Source organism: Panthera tigris, chromosome B4 (assembly GCF_018350195.1).
Source record: "Panthera tigris isolate Pti1 chromosome B4, P.tigris_Pti1_mat1.1, whole genome shotgun sequence".
Classification (NCBI taxonomy): domain Eukaryota; kingdom Metazoa; phylum Chordata; class Mammalia; order Carnivora; family Felidae; genus Panthera; species Panthera tigris.
Window position 1 is genome coordinate 21,480,895 of NC_056666.1, and position 15,965 is coordinate 21,496,859.

At 44.1% G+C, this 15,965-nt stretch overlaps 1 protein-coding gene across 2 annotated transcripts in view; it reads right to left on the reverse strand.

The window, feature by feature from the left end:
- The window catches only part of CB4H10orf67 (chromosome B4 C10orf67 homolog), a 162,650-nt gene that overhangs the window by 98,958 nt on the left and 47,727 nt on the right, over positions 1 to 15,965 (reverse strand). For both annotated transcript variants that reach the window (XM_042991229.1, XM_042991230.1), the window contains exon 5: positions 4,320 to 4,472. In XM_042991229.1, coding sequence (XP_042847163.1) covers positions 4,320 to 4,472 — 153 coding nt within the window. The remainder of the gene's footprint in view (positions 1 to 4,319; positions 4,473 to 15,965) is intronic.

Sequence of the window (15,965 nt, forward strand, 5' to 3'; positions counted from 1 at the left end):
CAATGAGGACACTCATTAGCAAAATGAACAAAGGGATAGTTCTGGGCTGCTACGGTCATCTGTTACACTCTGAGTGGCAGATTTTGTGGTGGGGTTCCTTCTACCATCTGCCCACACCACTAGCTCTGGCTTATTTAAACCACAAGACTTCTTTAAAATAAACTGCATTTAATAAACCAAGGTTGAAAAGGATGGAGATCATTAAAAGGTGGTTAACTAGGTGTCGCTATTTACAGCTGCATTATAGCTGAGGAGAGATCGTGTGCGATCCATGATCACTCTGGAATTTTAAACTGATAACGGAACTCACCGATGTCAAGTTTTTCTATCATGTGAAAATTATGACTTCAGGCCATGGCTCATGCACTATTTTTCTCTGGTGAACACTCACAAGATGTGCGGAATGGGATCACTGTTCCCAGGTTTCAGAATCCTAAACAGATCTTGCAAGAATCATGTCTGAGGGCTGGCACACCACAGAGCCTTGCTACTCCACGTCTGGTCCACAGACCGGGAACCTCAGCATCGCCCAGCAGCGTATGGGAAACAGACTCTCAGGACCCAGCCCAGACCTACTGTCAGAATCTGGATCTTAACAGGACCTGCGGGTGATCCCTACGCACAATAAAGTCTGAGGAGTTCTGTTCAGAGCCCTGCATGTGCCTCTCAGCAGTCTTCCTTCTGCCGTATTCGTGTCTCAATTCTGCAGGCTCCGCGTATAATACTTGGACATCTCAATTTGCTGCTGGGGCGTGTTGTGCTGTGCTGATGCGTGCCCGTGCTGCATGACAGTCATGGAGAAGAGCAGGTGCTCTCCCAGTGAGTGACAACCAGGAAAGTGGCGCACTGGGGCAGTGCAGCCCTGCAGAGCTGTGGCTCTTGAATGACAGCTCTGTTTCAGCGCCGTCAGCAGCAAGCAGTCCTGTGCGCTTGTGGGCGGTGCGAGGGCGATGGTGGCACAGCTCATCCGTGCTAAGGTGAGAAAAAAATGAAGCCTTCTCAAAACGACAACTAATTAAAGCGACCGCAGCACACACGCGTGTTTGCAGGCACACACACGCGTCCAGGTACACGCTGGCCTCCTTCGGCCGTCCTCACGGGGGTTTGTCAGCCTACAGCGTGACCACGTGGCAACTGCAGCAGGACGCAGCTGAGTCACGGCGCCCAAACCTGGAAACGAGGCTCAGCCCTTGCATGAAGTTGCTCTGAGGAATATTCGACACCCAGGAAGTTCCGATCGGAGAGAGGAGGCTTCTGGAAGTCGAAGAGTTTTCTTGCCTGGTTTCCATTTGGTTACAAGTATGATTTAGGGCGGCTGTTTATTAAACTTTCCCCTCTGCGATCGCATTCTTATCAGGTTTTCCTCAAAAACAGTTCTGGAGAGATAATCGGAATACGTATTAACTACAAAGCTATGTGATTTGGCTGCCAGTGGGAATAAACCAGCAGTAGGGAAAGATACTCCTTATTCGGCTTGCTTATTTCAAGTTTTTTTTTTTTTTTTTTTTTTTTTTTTTTTTTTTTTTTTTTTAACAAGTGATCTCCATTGCTACTTTGAGATTTCCCAACTGGTTCTCCAAACTCATTTTTCCAAATCAGATTTCAGAGGCTCCGTGTCGTAAGCTTCTTGGTGCCACCAGAGGGAGCAGTTGCACAAGATGAAATTACAAATGAAAAAAGACCTCTTCTGGAAGCGGCAGGGAGTTTTAGGAAATCTTATTCTTAGAGGATTAAAAAAAAAAAAAAAAAGGTGGGGGTATTCTCCATAGGTTTATTTTATACAAATCACGATCTGTTTTGTGGCACTCACATCCATGTTTCTGAAATGTACACCATATTACTGACTGCCCTACCTGGCCCTCAGTCAAGGTGGGAGACCAGGGTCACGTGTTTTGTTGGAGTCGGAAGGAGCTGAGAGAAACGTACACACCTAGTTAATCAGGACTATCTCACCTTCCTCAGATCTTAGGGTGTTTACAGAAATTGTGAGGTGGTCTCCCTGGGGACAAATTACAGTGGAATAACCCGGGGCCTCCGGATGCCATCTTGAGCCAGGGAACACCTGCTTGTACAAGAGCAGGGTGGACCCTTCCATTTCCCTGGTCCCCACAAAGCCACTACCACTTATTCTTATCTTCCTTCTTTCCCCAGGGCATCAGAGAGACCAATTAACAGGTAGAGAACACTTACGAGTGTAAACATTACAAGATACACCTCATGTCTTAGTGTAAGGGGCTCAATTACTAAATTGGGAAGGTTTCACCAAGTCCTGAGTTCTGTTCAGTGCATTTCTCCAAATGTAAACCAGACAGTCATAAGGGCTAGTGCATTTCCTCATAATGATAACTGGAATGTATACACTCACCTTTTTCCAAAGAGCTCAAAGCAATTCACAGTCAGTACAACAGGTATCCTTCTCGTAACTCTCTTTTAGCTAAGCGGGTATTGCTTTGCACCTCACAAACGGGAAATGAATGGATCAAAATCACCTTGCCAATCTATGCTGGATAACTTTGACCAAGTCCAGATTAAAAGCCGATACTATTAAAGTTTGTTTAGTCTTTTCTCTTAAGTTATTATCTCCGAAAAGTAAGACTAGGGGCACCTGGGTGGCTCAGTTGGTTCAGCGTCCGACTTCGGCTCAGGTCATGATCTCACAGGTTGTGAGTTTGAGCCCCGCATCGGGCTCTGTGCTGACAGCTCGGAGCCTGGAGACTGCTTGGATTCTCTCTCTCTCTCTTTCTCTCTCTCTGCCCTTCCCCTGTTCGCGCTCTGTCTCTGTCTCTCTCGCTCTCTCAAAAATAAACATTAAAAGTTAATTAATTAATTAAAAATTAATTAAAAAGACGAGATTTAGACCCAGGAAAAGGTTAATGTAAGTGCAGGAACCGGATATGCCTCCTCCAAAGCCATCAGAAGATGTAAAAAGAATTAGTATTCGTTTTTATTAGATCTATGCTAATCACACTCCACAATTACATTGCTTAGAAGATACTCAGTTTTTTTTAGAACATAAAGAATCCTAATAGATTATACAAAGCAAACACGCCTTCACCAGTTAATAAACGAAATCCTTTAGAATCATGTAATTTCAATTCCTTATCTCTTCTAAACTTGGCGTTTTAAATAAGAACACCAATGCGGGATTTAGGTAAATTATAGACTGCACTTAAAGGGCCCAGCAACGAGCAAGTGTTTCCCCCCAGTGTTCACATTTTGGTACCTAACTTCTCAGACTTTTTCTGTGCATGTATATGCGTGTGTCGATATTTACAGGTGGATGTATCCATAAGTATTAATATACTAGTACATTATAATAACATATTATGATAATAGTCTATTTTATATGTACATACTAATTAGTTAATTTTGAAAATTACAACCTTGACATATTACTGTGGAGCCCAGAGCCCCACTTCCTTTTGTGGGCTTTGGATTCAGCTGGACCTTGGTTCACATGCTATCTTCACCGTTTACTAGCCATGTGCCTGGGGGAAGTAACTTAGCCACCCTATCTCTGCTTCCTCCGCTGTAAACTTAGCTACAAGATAATATACCGCTGGTGAGGCATGCGGTGCCTGCCAGTTGATATTCAAAAAGATTGTTATTCCTCCGGCCTCTCTGCGAGCCTCTCCTACTCAAACAATCAGCTTCTTGTTCTTAGAATCCATTAATGAAAACCCCTGTATGGCTCTGAACTGCCGTGGGGCCACGGCCACTGGCTCACAGTGAGGTGACAATGAACTCGCCCTCAATGTCCACACTTTCCAGTTCTCCTCCTTGACAGGAGTTTAGCCTCTCTGTTCTCTCTCTTTCCATATCTGTTCCCACCAGTCCTCTGTTTAAGTAGTAAACCAGCCTTGGACTCCCTTTGTGACAAGAACTGGGGGAAAACCCTCCCCAAGATTTTTCCTCAGAAGTTCTCTTGTTCCAAGGGCCTTGCTGGAAGCCTCTGACTCAGGGAGATCGCTTCGTGTCTTTCAAACTGTCAGAACAGCAAAACAGGGCCGGGGTCTTCAAAATTAAAACAAAAATCTATTTACGTGCTCTTCGAGGGGAGGAAAATTTTTGCAATGGGAGATAGGTTATTTTATTTCCATTATGAATAAAAATTGAATACAATTATATTGCTCCTATTTATAACTATTATGGGTTTTCTGGAATATGCCATTGAGCAGAAAAGTTTGGACTGGCTGATGTTGTGGAGAGATGCCCAAGATATACCACCTGTATTTCCTTTATTCTTAACCCAAACTTTTGGAAAGCTATAGCCTTATTTACCTGTATTAAAATTAATTATTCATTGTTTTGACACTTACAAGTTTTTGAAATCTAGACTCTTCATATTGGCATAGCTCTTCTCGTAACTCCTTAATCGTTTCTTCTCTCTCCTTCAGTCTTTTTAACAAATTACTCATTTTGAGAGTAGCTGATTCTTTCACAAAAGTCTCTTCCTCCACCTCAAAGAATTGCTAGGGAGAAAAGCAGCATTAGAAAATCAGACACCAAGCGAAAACTATTTCATGTTTTATTTAAGCTACTATCTTGTAAGTTCTTTTTATAACTTGCACACAATTTTCAGTAAGTAACTATATTTATATCGAATGATACGCTCAAGTGCCACAGAATACAGCACATCGTTATCCTATGAAACACAAAGCATAATGTGGTATTCTAACTGCACTGGCCACGCAAGTAATAACACTAAACTTTAATTGTCAATTCACATCGTGGTGTGAACGTCCTACTTCAACCTTCCCCTAGAAAGAAAGTAGCGCACATTTGAATATGTAAAAAGGAGCCGTAAACTTCAATGGTGTCACTAATTCCCCCAGTGCTTTGGTGTGGATGTGGAGAGAAATACCATTCCTTTTCTTTCGCCCACAGAGGAGGTTTGCAGACCATGCATCTAGACAGACGAGGCTCCATTTGAAAAATCAGGAAACTGAGACCAGAGCAGAGGAAGACGCGTTACGATTGAATTTTTTTTCCCCCCGTGGGTAGCTGTGGAAGATGAACCATTAGGTATGAGAAAGTCATCTTCAGGGTCCATGTGCATTATAAAATTATGTAATTCTAGCATATCATTTACTTCTCTCTGCATGAAAAAGCAGGCATGTTTTTGCTTTTCTTAAAAAAATTGAATAAGCTGGGGTTTTTTTGTGGTTTTTTTTTTTTTTAAGTTTATTTATTTATTTTGAAAGAGAGAGAGAGAGGGAGACAGAGGATCCCAAGCAGGCTCCAGGCTCCAAGCGGTCAGCACAGAGCCTGAGGTGGGGCTCGAACTGTAGACTATGACCCCAGCTGAAGTCAGACGCTCAACCGAGCGCCTGAGCCACTCAGGCGCCCCATACGCTGTTTTTTGATAACCCTAATCAAAAAGAAAGCAAATGAAAAACATACTCTTGAATTGGTTTGAAATGAATTTGTCTATGAGTTGATACAATGCGTCATAAATGGTGTTGCCCCTATTTTAATTCATTTGACTTCATATCGTGAGCATCTCCCACACCATTAACCTTGTACATGAGTGTAGTTACTGATGGTTCCATAACATTCTGTTCCACAGAAATGCCATAATTTACACACTCACCATACTATATATATTTTAAGTTTTCCATGATACCAAATCTTTATATATACATCACTGTCTGCATTTCTAATTATTTTTTTCTTGACAGAGACCCTTGGAAGTAGAATTCCTGGCCAAAGCATATGAAGGTATTGATGGCCTTGACTCCTTTTATAAATTTCTTTTCAAAAAGATTGTTCAGTTTACACTCCACCTTGAGAATGAGGATGTTTGTCTTACTATACTCCCTGAAAGATTATATATTGTTATTTTGTAAGTCTTACTGTGACAATATAGGAACATCGTGGTTTATTTTTGTATTGATCAGCCTGTTTTACTTCTTTTTCTGAAAAAGTAGCCTCTACAACCAACATGGGGTTTGAACTCACAACCCCGAGATCAAGTGTCACATGCCTCTACCGACTGAACCAGCCGGGGGCCCCTTAATCAGCATGTTTTGATAGCCATTCAAAGTGAATTTTCTTCACATGATATTAGCTGTTTATGCTTTGTGTTTTGAAAGTCCTCGATTCTAATTATACGCCCTTTTACTGAGAACTCAAAATAGTTTTAGGACCTCCACTGATCAATTTCTTCATCAGTGTTATTGATCAGCTTTACTGTTTGCATTTGAATAGAAGCGCCATTTCTCCACAGTCTGTTGGGACTGGCCTCTGTTTACAGTCAGTAAGAACTGTATCGCAAAACCAAACTGGGAGGAAATGTTTAAAAAAGGAATGTTGTTTCTTTTTTTTTCTAATTTTTTTTTTAATGTTTATTTATTTTTGACAGAGAGAGAGAGACAGAGCATGAGCAGGGGAGGGGCAGAGAGAGAGGGAGACATAGAATCCGAAGCAGGCTCCAGGCTCCGAGCTGTCAGCACAGAGCCCGACGCGGGGCTTGAACTCACGGACCGCGAGATCATGACCCGAGCCAAAGTAGGACGCTCAACTGACTGAGCCACCCAGGAGCCCCAGGAATGCTGTTTCTTATTTCTAGCATATAAAAATCTCATTTTCTGGACGCCTGGGTGGCTCAGTCAGTTGAGCGTCTATTTCGGCTCAAGTCAGGATATCACAGTTTGTGGGTTCAAGCTCCGTGTTGGGCTCTGTGCTGACAGCTCAGAGCCTGGAGCCTGCTTCAGATTCTGTCTCTCTCTCTGCCCACCCCTGCTTGAGCTCCGTTTGTCTTTCTCTCTCTCTCTCTCAGATGAATAAACATTAAAAAAAAAAAAATCTCATTTTCAACCCTGATGTGTAAAATCCTATTGTTCATATGGGACCCTTTTGAGAATTACAGAATTATTTTATTTTTGTCATTTGTTCACTGCTAATATATTTGAGCACATGCACAAACAGGAAATACAGGAAAACCTAATCGTATCTGCCACTACACTTAATATTATATTTCAGAGTTAGATTTACAAACTAAAATTGTCCTATAATATATAATGAACGCCAGTCACCTGAGGAGAATAATATATCATGATAGAATTAAGAGTCAAGCTAGGAACAGAACATTAACATGACCTACACAGTGCTAACGTAAAAATCAGCATATGCATAATACAGCACAATGGAAAAGAGGGAAGACAGAACAATCAAAATGACAATACCAGCTTTGTAAACAAATGTTTTATTTTTTATTTATTTTTGAGAGCGGGGAGGGGCAGAGAGAGAAAGAGAACCCAAAGCAGGCTCTGAGCTAACAGCAGAGAGCCCAATACGGGCCTCGAACTCACAAACTGTGAGATCATGACCTGAACCAAAGCCAGACGCCCAATCAGCTAAGCCACCAGGTGCCCTAATAATACCAGCTTTTTAAATTGAGTGACTTTAAAGAACAAGGCTGATTGTGGAGGACAGGATAGCCTGTGTTGGCAGACCAGCTCTGTCACTTAGTAGCTTTGTGCCTGTGCCTTGTGCCTCAGTTTTATCATCTGTAAAATGGGGTTAATAACAATACCTAAACTGCCACGAGAATTAAATAAGTTAATGCGCGTAAACCATTTTGAACAGTGTCCACAACACGATCAGCTCCCTGTAAGTATTACATCTTAGAATTTCATATCGTTCTATCTGTTTTGTCATTCAAACCCTGATGCCACTCCTCTGGGAAGCCTTAGCACCCCACTTGCCCACCTGCTCTCCACTGCTGTGTTCTTCCTGTATCTTGTCAACCAACGTGCTTCTTGGGTCACTTCATTTATTATTTGTTTATTTTCTCACTGCTTTTTTTATGTTCAGTATATGCTGGATTTATTTTACTTGTATCTAAAAAATTTTTTTTTTAATGTTTATTTTTGAGGGAGAGAGAGACAGAGTGCGAGTGGGAGAGGGACAGAGAGAGAGGGAGACAGAATCTAAAGCAGGCTCCAGGCTCTGAGCTGTCAGCACAGACCCCAATGTGGGGCTCGAACTCACAGACCGTGAGAATATGACCTGAGCAGAAGTCAGACGCCCAACCAACTAAGCCACCCAGATGCCCTTGGGTTTCTCTTACTTTTTTTTTTTTTTACTTTTTTTCTAATGTTTTTATTTATTTTTGAGAGACAGAGAGCAAGCAAGGGAGGGGCAGTGAGAGAGGGAGACACAGAATCTGAAGCAGGCTCTAGACTCTAAGCTGTCAGCACAGAGGCCGACTTGGGGCTTGAACCCACCAACCGTGAGATCATGACCTGAGCCCAACTCCGATGTTTAAGAGACTGAGCACCCAGGCGTCCCTATTTTACTTATAAAAAACACCAAAATAAAGATGCTTCCGAAAAGCTGGACAGGTAGTCTCCTCTCTAACATGACACAAACCACCCCTGGACGCTCATTTAAAATCTGCCCCCAGGAACTGGGCGGAGATGCTGTGCAAACTCAGCAGGGAGCCTGCCTCTTGGAAGGGCTCGGTCCCTCTGGACTTCAGGGCAGGGAGGGTCACGCAGTTCCTTGCAAGAACAAAAAGTTTCACTTTTGACATTTCATAAAATAATTGTAAGGCCCAAACACATTGGATTCATTTCTCTTCATCTCCAGGAATGTTTCTGATGTTCGACCAACATTTATGGAATGAGCTGGGCTCACGAGGAGACAAGCGGAAGGCGCTTTTATTTTTCTTCACCACCCCTCCGATCTGGTCTCCCGTCTCGTGTTTCTCTCCTTTGAGAAAAACTCTCGGGAAAGTTCCACTGCTTTTTTTTTTTTTTTTAACTCTTAAATAACAGCAACAACACTGGACAGAGGAAAGAAAGATAGAAAAGAAAGCCAGTTTCAAGCCATCTCCCCCAGCACAGAATGCCACATCCAAGGGAGACCACAGGTGGGGAGGACAGGAACCTTGATGGGTAAGATTAGGCGGGAATTGGGGCATTTTATTTTTTGTTTTGGGTTTTGCTTTCTTCCTAGTACCCAGAGATCTGGTCAAACACCAGTCTAGATGTTGCTGTGAAAGTGTTTTTTAGGTGAGATTAACATTAACATCGACAGACTGAGAAAAGCAGATTACCCTCCATAATGTGGGTGGGCCTCGTCCAATCAGTTGAAGGTTTTCGGGTCTTTGGAGAAAGACTGAGGTCCCAGAGGAAGAGGGAATCCTGTCAGTAGACGGTTTTGGGACCTGAACTGTAACACCAACCCTTCCCCGAATCTCTGGCCTGCTACCCCACCTTGAAGATTTCAGGCTTTCCAGCCCCCACAGTCATGTGTACCAGTTCCTTAAAATCAACCTCTCGCTTCTTCGCTTTCTTTCTATGCACACTGGTTCTGTTGTTTCTGGAGAATCCCAACTAATCTAATATCTACATCTAAAGACCCTAAATTCACACCAACACCGTCAATTCCAACCCAACACCGTGGTGTCATTACAACCTGTCTCCTTTCCATCGCATAGCCCTCTGGCAGTGAGAAAGCTGGGTCCCATGATGCCTGATGCATTGATGTGTTTGTTCAACCCTCCCTTCAGGTAACCCATTTCCTGACCACACCACACCGTGCCACCAAGAGCTTGGCTCCGAAGCAGGTGATGGGACAGGGACGGCAGAAGCACGTCTTTGGACTTTTAATTCACCATGGCAAGAAAATTTTATTGTGGGCGTCCATTCATTCCTTTGGTCTTGCAAGAAGAGTTAATATTTGTATTTTAATTTTTCCTTCAGCCTTTGAAAGTGAGAAGGACCTAATATTCAAATCCTTGGCATTAACTGTTGGCTTTGTATTATTAGAATAATTTGATGATGTCATTTGGTCTCATGGGCAAAGCCTCTTGACCAGCCGTATCGAACGACACAGCTGGATATAACCAGGGGTGAGAAACAGACTAGCAAATGAAGTCCCAGTAGTGGATACATAGTCACTTTGCAGCTAAATGTCGATAATGCACTCTTCTAGCTGGACGCCATATCTTCCAGGGCACCTGCGGTCTCAGGACCCCCCAGAGCAGTACGTGGTACCGGGGCGGGGGGGAGGACAGCATCACGTAGGTGGCAGGAGAGTGTCCTCCCCACCAAGGCTCAGATACACGCCTAATTGATCACAGGCTAAACGGTGAGGATCAGTGTGTGAAAAGAAAAAGAGAAGCCCAGGGAATGTGGTTTCCTTTTATGGGCAGTGATAGCCTCCTCTCAGTTATGCCCTTGGAAGAAGAAAGGTGGTCACGCTTTGGCCATCTCTCTCCTTCTCCCGTTCTCTTTGGGGCAAATGCTGCAGGAACATCTGCTCTGCTCCGGCAGGAAGAGCCCCGCCCAGCCCAGTGCAGACTGTGATGGGAGTCGAGTCTGCCAAACTCTGAGACTTAGCACGAGGCAGCCCGCGTCACCAGCAAAGCAGATGATCTCCATCTGTTGGCTCCCTGACTTTCCTTTTCAACTTGTCCAGAACCTGGGAGGGGAAGAGCGGTGTTATTTATCAAGCATAAACACTGCGATAGTCGTTATCTTTCAAGGTGGGAAATCTAAGCATGTCATGAAAACTGCTTAGAATTCTACGATGGTTCTTTGACGTCCTGGAAGTAAAGTACTGATTCCTTGGCTTCACTTTCCTGCATTGCCTCCCACCACGCTTTCCAGTCCTGCAGTCTTCCGGCCTCACCAAACCACCTCCCTGCCTTCCTTGCACCTTAATGCCTCTGTTCTGTGAAATTGGCCACGTCCCTGATTTCTCCCATCTCCCCCAGGCTCGCCAAAAATTCACCATCCTTCAAGGTGTAGCTCAGAAATCCCCTTGCCCTAAAAATCTTCCTTTTCCTTGCTCCAAATCACCCAGAAGAGTTGGGAATCCATCAGGTGCAAACCTCATTTATGGGTTCTAATTGCTGAGTATTCTTTTCTTCCTTCCTTCCTTCCTTCCTTCCTTCCTTCCTTCCTCTCTCTCCTTCTTTCCTTCCTTCCTTCCTTCCTTCCTCTCCCTATTTCTTTCTTTCTTTCTTTCTTTCTTTCTTTCTTTCTTTCTTTCTTTCATCTCTCATGTCCACTAGATTATGAACAACTTGAGTGCAAGGATTGCTTTTGTCTCTGCTACAAAATCAGACGATGGGTGGATGAATCAATCATTGAGTGAAAGAACAATTTAAGCCCTCAGCATCATGCACTGCCATGGTCTAAGACGTTTTTACTAAGAACTCATGATCTATTTCCAGTAGCATGGCATAGGTCAAGTTCATTGGTACCTTTCTTGGTTATATTCAGGCCTTTATTCACTAAACATTTGTTGAGTAGCTATGATGGGTCAGACTCTCTGCTAGGAGGAAAGTACAAAGATAAACACAGCTTAGTCCCTGGTCCACAGGAGCAAAGGATCTAGAGTACAGAACAATCCACAAGTGGGTAATTGTGACACAACTCAGTGTGTCAGTTATTGAGGACAGAAAGAGCATTCCAGCAAGAAGGGACATTATGTGAAAATTCCAGGGAGGTGACTGATACCTTGAGGTGTGCAGAGGGAGGCAGGTGACTATAGCTCAGTATTGCTGGAGGGTAAAGCTTTCCCTACGAAGTGGAAGGAGATAAGAGTGGAGAAATGTAAGGGCCTTCTGGGCCCTGCTAAGGGCTAGACGTCACCCTACAGGTATGGAGAAGATACTGAAGGGTTTCAAACAAGGGCAAGATGTGAAGGGATTTATGTTTTGAAAGACCACTCACTTGACTGGGCAGATAAAGACCAATGGAGACCAGATGGGATAAGGGGATAACAGCCACAGGCCAGGCAAGCAATGCTGGCTGCCTGAGCCAGTTCCATGGCAAGATCACGGGGATGGATGTAGGAAGTAAAAAACAGGCAGGAGTTGATGGTTCCCTGGAAATTAAGGTGTGTTTTTTATCTATGCTGTGTCACAAGCATACAGTTTTACCACAAACTTAGTGGCTTAAAACAAACACGCATTGTCTCACAGTCTCTGCAGGTCAGGAGCTCAGGCATGGCTTAAGTGGGTCCTCTGTGGAGGGGCTATGAGGCTGCAATCCTAGTGCCTTGTTGGAGGCTCAACTGGGAAAGGATCTGCTTTCACGTTCGCTCAGGTCGTTGGAAGGATTCACGTCCTTGTACCTGGAGGCCTTAGGGCTTCAGTTTCTTGCTGACTGTCAGAGGTTTCCCTCCATTCAAGACTGCCTGCGGTTATTGCCTTCCAAATGTTGGGGCTTCCCATCATGGCTGTTTGCTTCTTCCAAGGCAGCAAAGGAGAGACTCTCTGTAAGGCAGGAGCCACACCCTTGTGGAACATAATCATGCCAGCGCCTTTGCCTTTGCTGTATTCTGTCAGTTAGAAGCAAGGCCCGAATCCTGCCCTCTCTCAAGGAGATAAGGAGGGTGATCACAGAAGGTGTGAACGCATAGAGGCTGGATTGTGGGTGTTCAGCACAAGCAGCCCCTGCTAGCTTCCCAGCAGCAGCTGGAGAAGATACATTATATAGCTTGTATTGACTGATACATTATATAACTTGTGTGGTGGTGAGTCTGCAGTGACTTCATTTCGTAAGTCTTTTCTTTCATTTTAGTTGTTTTGCCATTTCCTCTAGGCGGTTTTCTTTCCCGGCGTCTCCCCAGCATAAAGCCTCCCTCAGGCCATTAGCAGTGCTGCAGGGAAGGCGTTCCTCACAATCCAAGGAGATGCACCCTGCCTTGGCAGAGGCCCGCCTTGGTTTCCTAAATCAGAGTCCAGAAAATTCAATCCCTTCCAAATACCAACATGTTGGTATTTTATTGCACAACACTGTTAATAAGACTTAAAAAAAAAAAATCTGAAATAAAAATCATTTAACACCCGGATAGTATTTGCTGCATTAAAATTTGGGATCTAAAATGAGTGCCCTCATTAGATATGCTGCTTCTCTACTTCTTCCATCTTAAAAAAAAAAAATGTTTTTTTTAACGTTTATTCATTTTTGAGAGACAAAGCATGAGCGGGGGAAGAGCAGAGAGAGAGAGGGAGACACAGAATCCGAAGCAGGCTCCAGGCTCTGAGCCATTAACACAGAGCCTGATGCAGGGCAGGAACCCACAAACCGTGAGATCATGACCTGAGCTGAAGTCGGGTGCTTAACCGACTGAGCCACCCAGGCACCCCATCTCCTTCTCCCATCTTTAAGAGTGTAAGACACTGATAGTCCAGAAAGCAAGGCTTCCATTGTAAGAATACGGACGTGCTTTCCCAGTTCAAAGACTTTTAAAAACAATGTTAACATTTCATCATTGTAACAAACATTTTTTTATCGCCTTGAAATGGATTTGGGGAATCCTGCATCAAATCTTCATCTCTGTATGACAAAGTAAAGAAGACAAACCCGAAACGCTTTCCTTGGAACAAACACTGCTACCTGGTATCCATAAAAGGACTTCAGTCCTGCAAAATGGTCTCTGAGCTGTTGGCGAGATCTCTTTGAAGTCAGCGAGGATGATTATGTGATGGTGAAGGCGTCTTGGGGACACACTCGAAGTTCATTACACTCGAAACACTCGAAAACATTACAGCAGTTTTCCAGTTTCCCAACGAACAACAATCGGAAAGAGATTTCTGGGAAGGGAGAAAACTGCACAGAAATTTTCTCTGGCAGAGAGCCTGGGTGGCTCAGTGGGTTAAGCGCTCTGCTTCGGCTCAGGCTGTGATCTCAGTTTGTGAGTTCAAGCCCTGCGTCTCCGGCTTGGGGCTGGCAGCTGGGAGCCTGGAACCTGCTTCAAATTCTGTGTCTCCCTCTCTCTCTGCCCCTCCCCAACTCGTACTCCGTCTTTCCCTCTCAAAAATAAATAAAAGTTAAAAAGAAAAGAAATTTTCTCTGGCTTAATGATAAAACAATTGTCACTTTTCTTTCTTTCTTTTTTTTTTTTTAAATTAAGATCAGGATGCTGAGGAGTGTGAAATTCTCTTCCTATGAAGATCAGTTTAGGAGCTGGTGACTCAACCAGAGGCGAGAAGACGTGAATACTGTTTTCTCCAATTATGTGAGAACACCTGAAAAAGGAGTTAATTGCATTCACCTTTCCTTCTGAATGCCGATTATAGTTGAACCAAAAAAAGAAGTCATAAACCTAGACGTACAGATTTACATTTTTCGGGGTGCCTGGGTGGCTCCCACTCTTGATTTCGGTTCCGGTCATCATCTCATGGTTTGTGAGCTCGAGTGTCGCCGCATCAGGCTCCTTGCTGAGCGTGGGGCCTACTTGGGATTCTCTCTCTCCCTCTCTCTGCCCCTCCCCGACACGTGCACGCACACGTGCACGCGTAGTTCTCTCTCTCTCTCTCTGTCTCAAAATAAATAAATAAACAAACATTTTTAAACATTTTCATTTTCTCTAATCCATCTGAATTTAACTCTAGTCTCTTTCGTCTTTCTGTAGAAATACAATAAATAATGGGGTGCCCGGGTGGCTCAGTCAGTTAAGCGTCAGACTTCAGCTCAGGTCATGATCTCATGGTTCGTGGGTTCGAGCCCCGAGGGCTCTGGGCTGACAGGCTCAGAGCCTGGAGCCTGCTTGGGATTCTGTGTCTCCCTCTCTCTCTGTCCCTTCCCCTCTCGTGCTCTGTTTCTGTCTCTCTCTCTCTCTCTCTCTCAAAAATAAATAAACACTGAAAAAAAAAGAAATATAATAAATAACAATGCTGCCTTTGAAGCACTTTGCACAGTGCCTGGGCCATAGTAAATAATTTGATATGTGATTGCTGGAGACATCAGCCTGGAGAAAATGAGGAAGTCTCCCCAAGCATTATGACTTCTGTTCCCCTTTAGTGACTAAGGCCACCAAAGACAAAAAGAGTAATTGCAGCCCCAGGCCATGTTAGACCCAGTAGAGCAGGCGTAAGCCAGACGGTGGGTGGAGACAAAGCTTATCCAGGGCTTTCTCTACACCCCCATATCCTTTTCTCAACTAAAGCATCTATCCATACCCCTTTCTCTCCCCCAAACTCCCCTCAAGCGTCCGTTGTCTATTGCAGATTTTTCTTACAGAGAAAAGAACACCCACTAGGAGGGTCATGACTTCATTCCTCAGCCCTCTGTTGGTAAAGGAGAGGGTGGTGCTTTGATTTGAGGAAATGAAATTCTCTTTGCTTTTAAGGTTTATTTATTTATTTAGAGGGAGAAAGAGCATGCCCTGGGGAGGGGTAGAGACAGAGAGAGAGAGAGAGAGAGAGAGAGGGAGGAGAGTGAATCCCAAGCAGGCTCCACACTGCCAGCACAGAGCCCGATGCAGGGCTTGAACTCATGAACCGCGAGATCGTGACCGGAGCTGAAACCGAGAGTTGGTGGCTTAGCCGACTGAGCCACCCAGGCACCCGAGGAAATGAAATTCTCATGGTTATATTTTAAGCACGTTGGGGGTGTGACTGTGCCTAATACAATTCCATGTCACCCAGAGTCTCTCCTACACGAAGAGTCCTGCGAGAAAACACCAGCACTCCCTCTGTGCATCTTCACAGGGCCTGCTATGCACAGTTCTGATCTAGTCACAAATTCCTCTTTGTATAAGAAAATCCTCAACATCCAGTGTAGATGGAGAAAAGACTAGAGCTTCATAGTTTCTAAAATTCTCTTTAAAAGACCTGAGAGATCATCGTCTCAAAAAGCATCCAAAATCAAGCAGTAAGGCACAGGAAGTGAGCATATTCCAAACTGGAAAGCACTTTCTAGCCTCATTTTGCTTATGTTAACCTTCTCTGATGTCCTGATCCCCGTTTGACTTGTAGACACCTGACATCCAATAGCCAGTCTCTCTGGCTTCATTAGCCCTTTATTGACCTCCTTTTCTGGTGCAATTTTAGCTTTCTCCCACAAACATGTATTCTATATTTCTTTGCTTGCCCTATGCACTAAGACCGTAGGCTAGTTCCATTCCTACCACCAACCCATCTCTCATTCTTTTTCCGTCCAGCTGCTCCATCTAGGGACGGAGTCAGTAAATTACGCCAAACAAAAATCCATTGT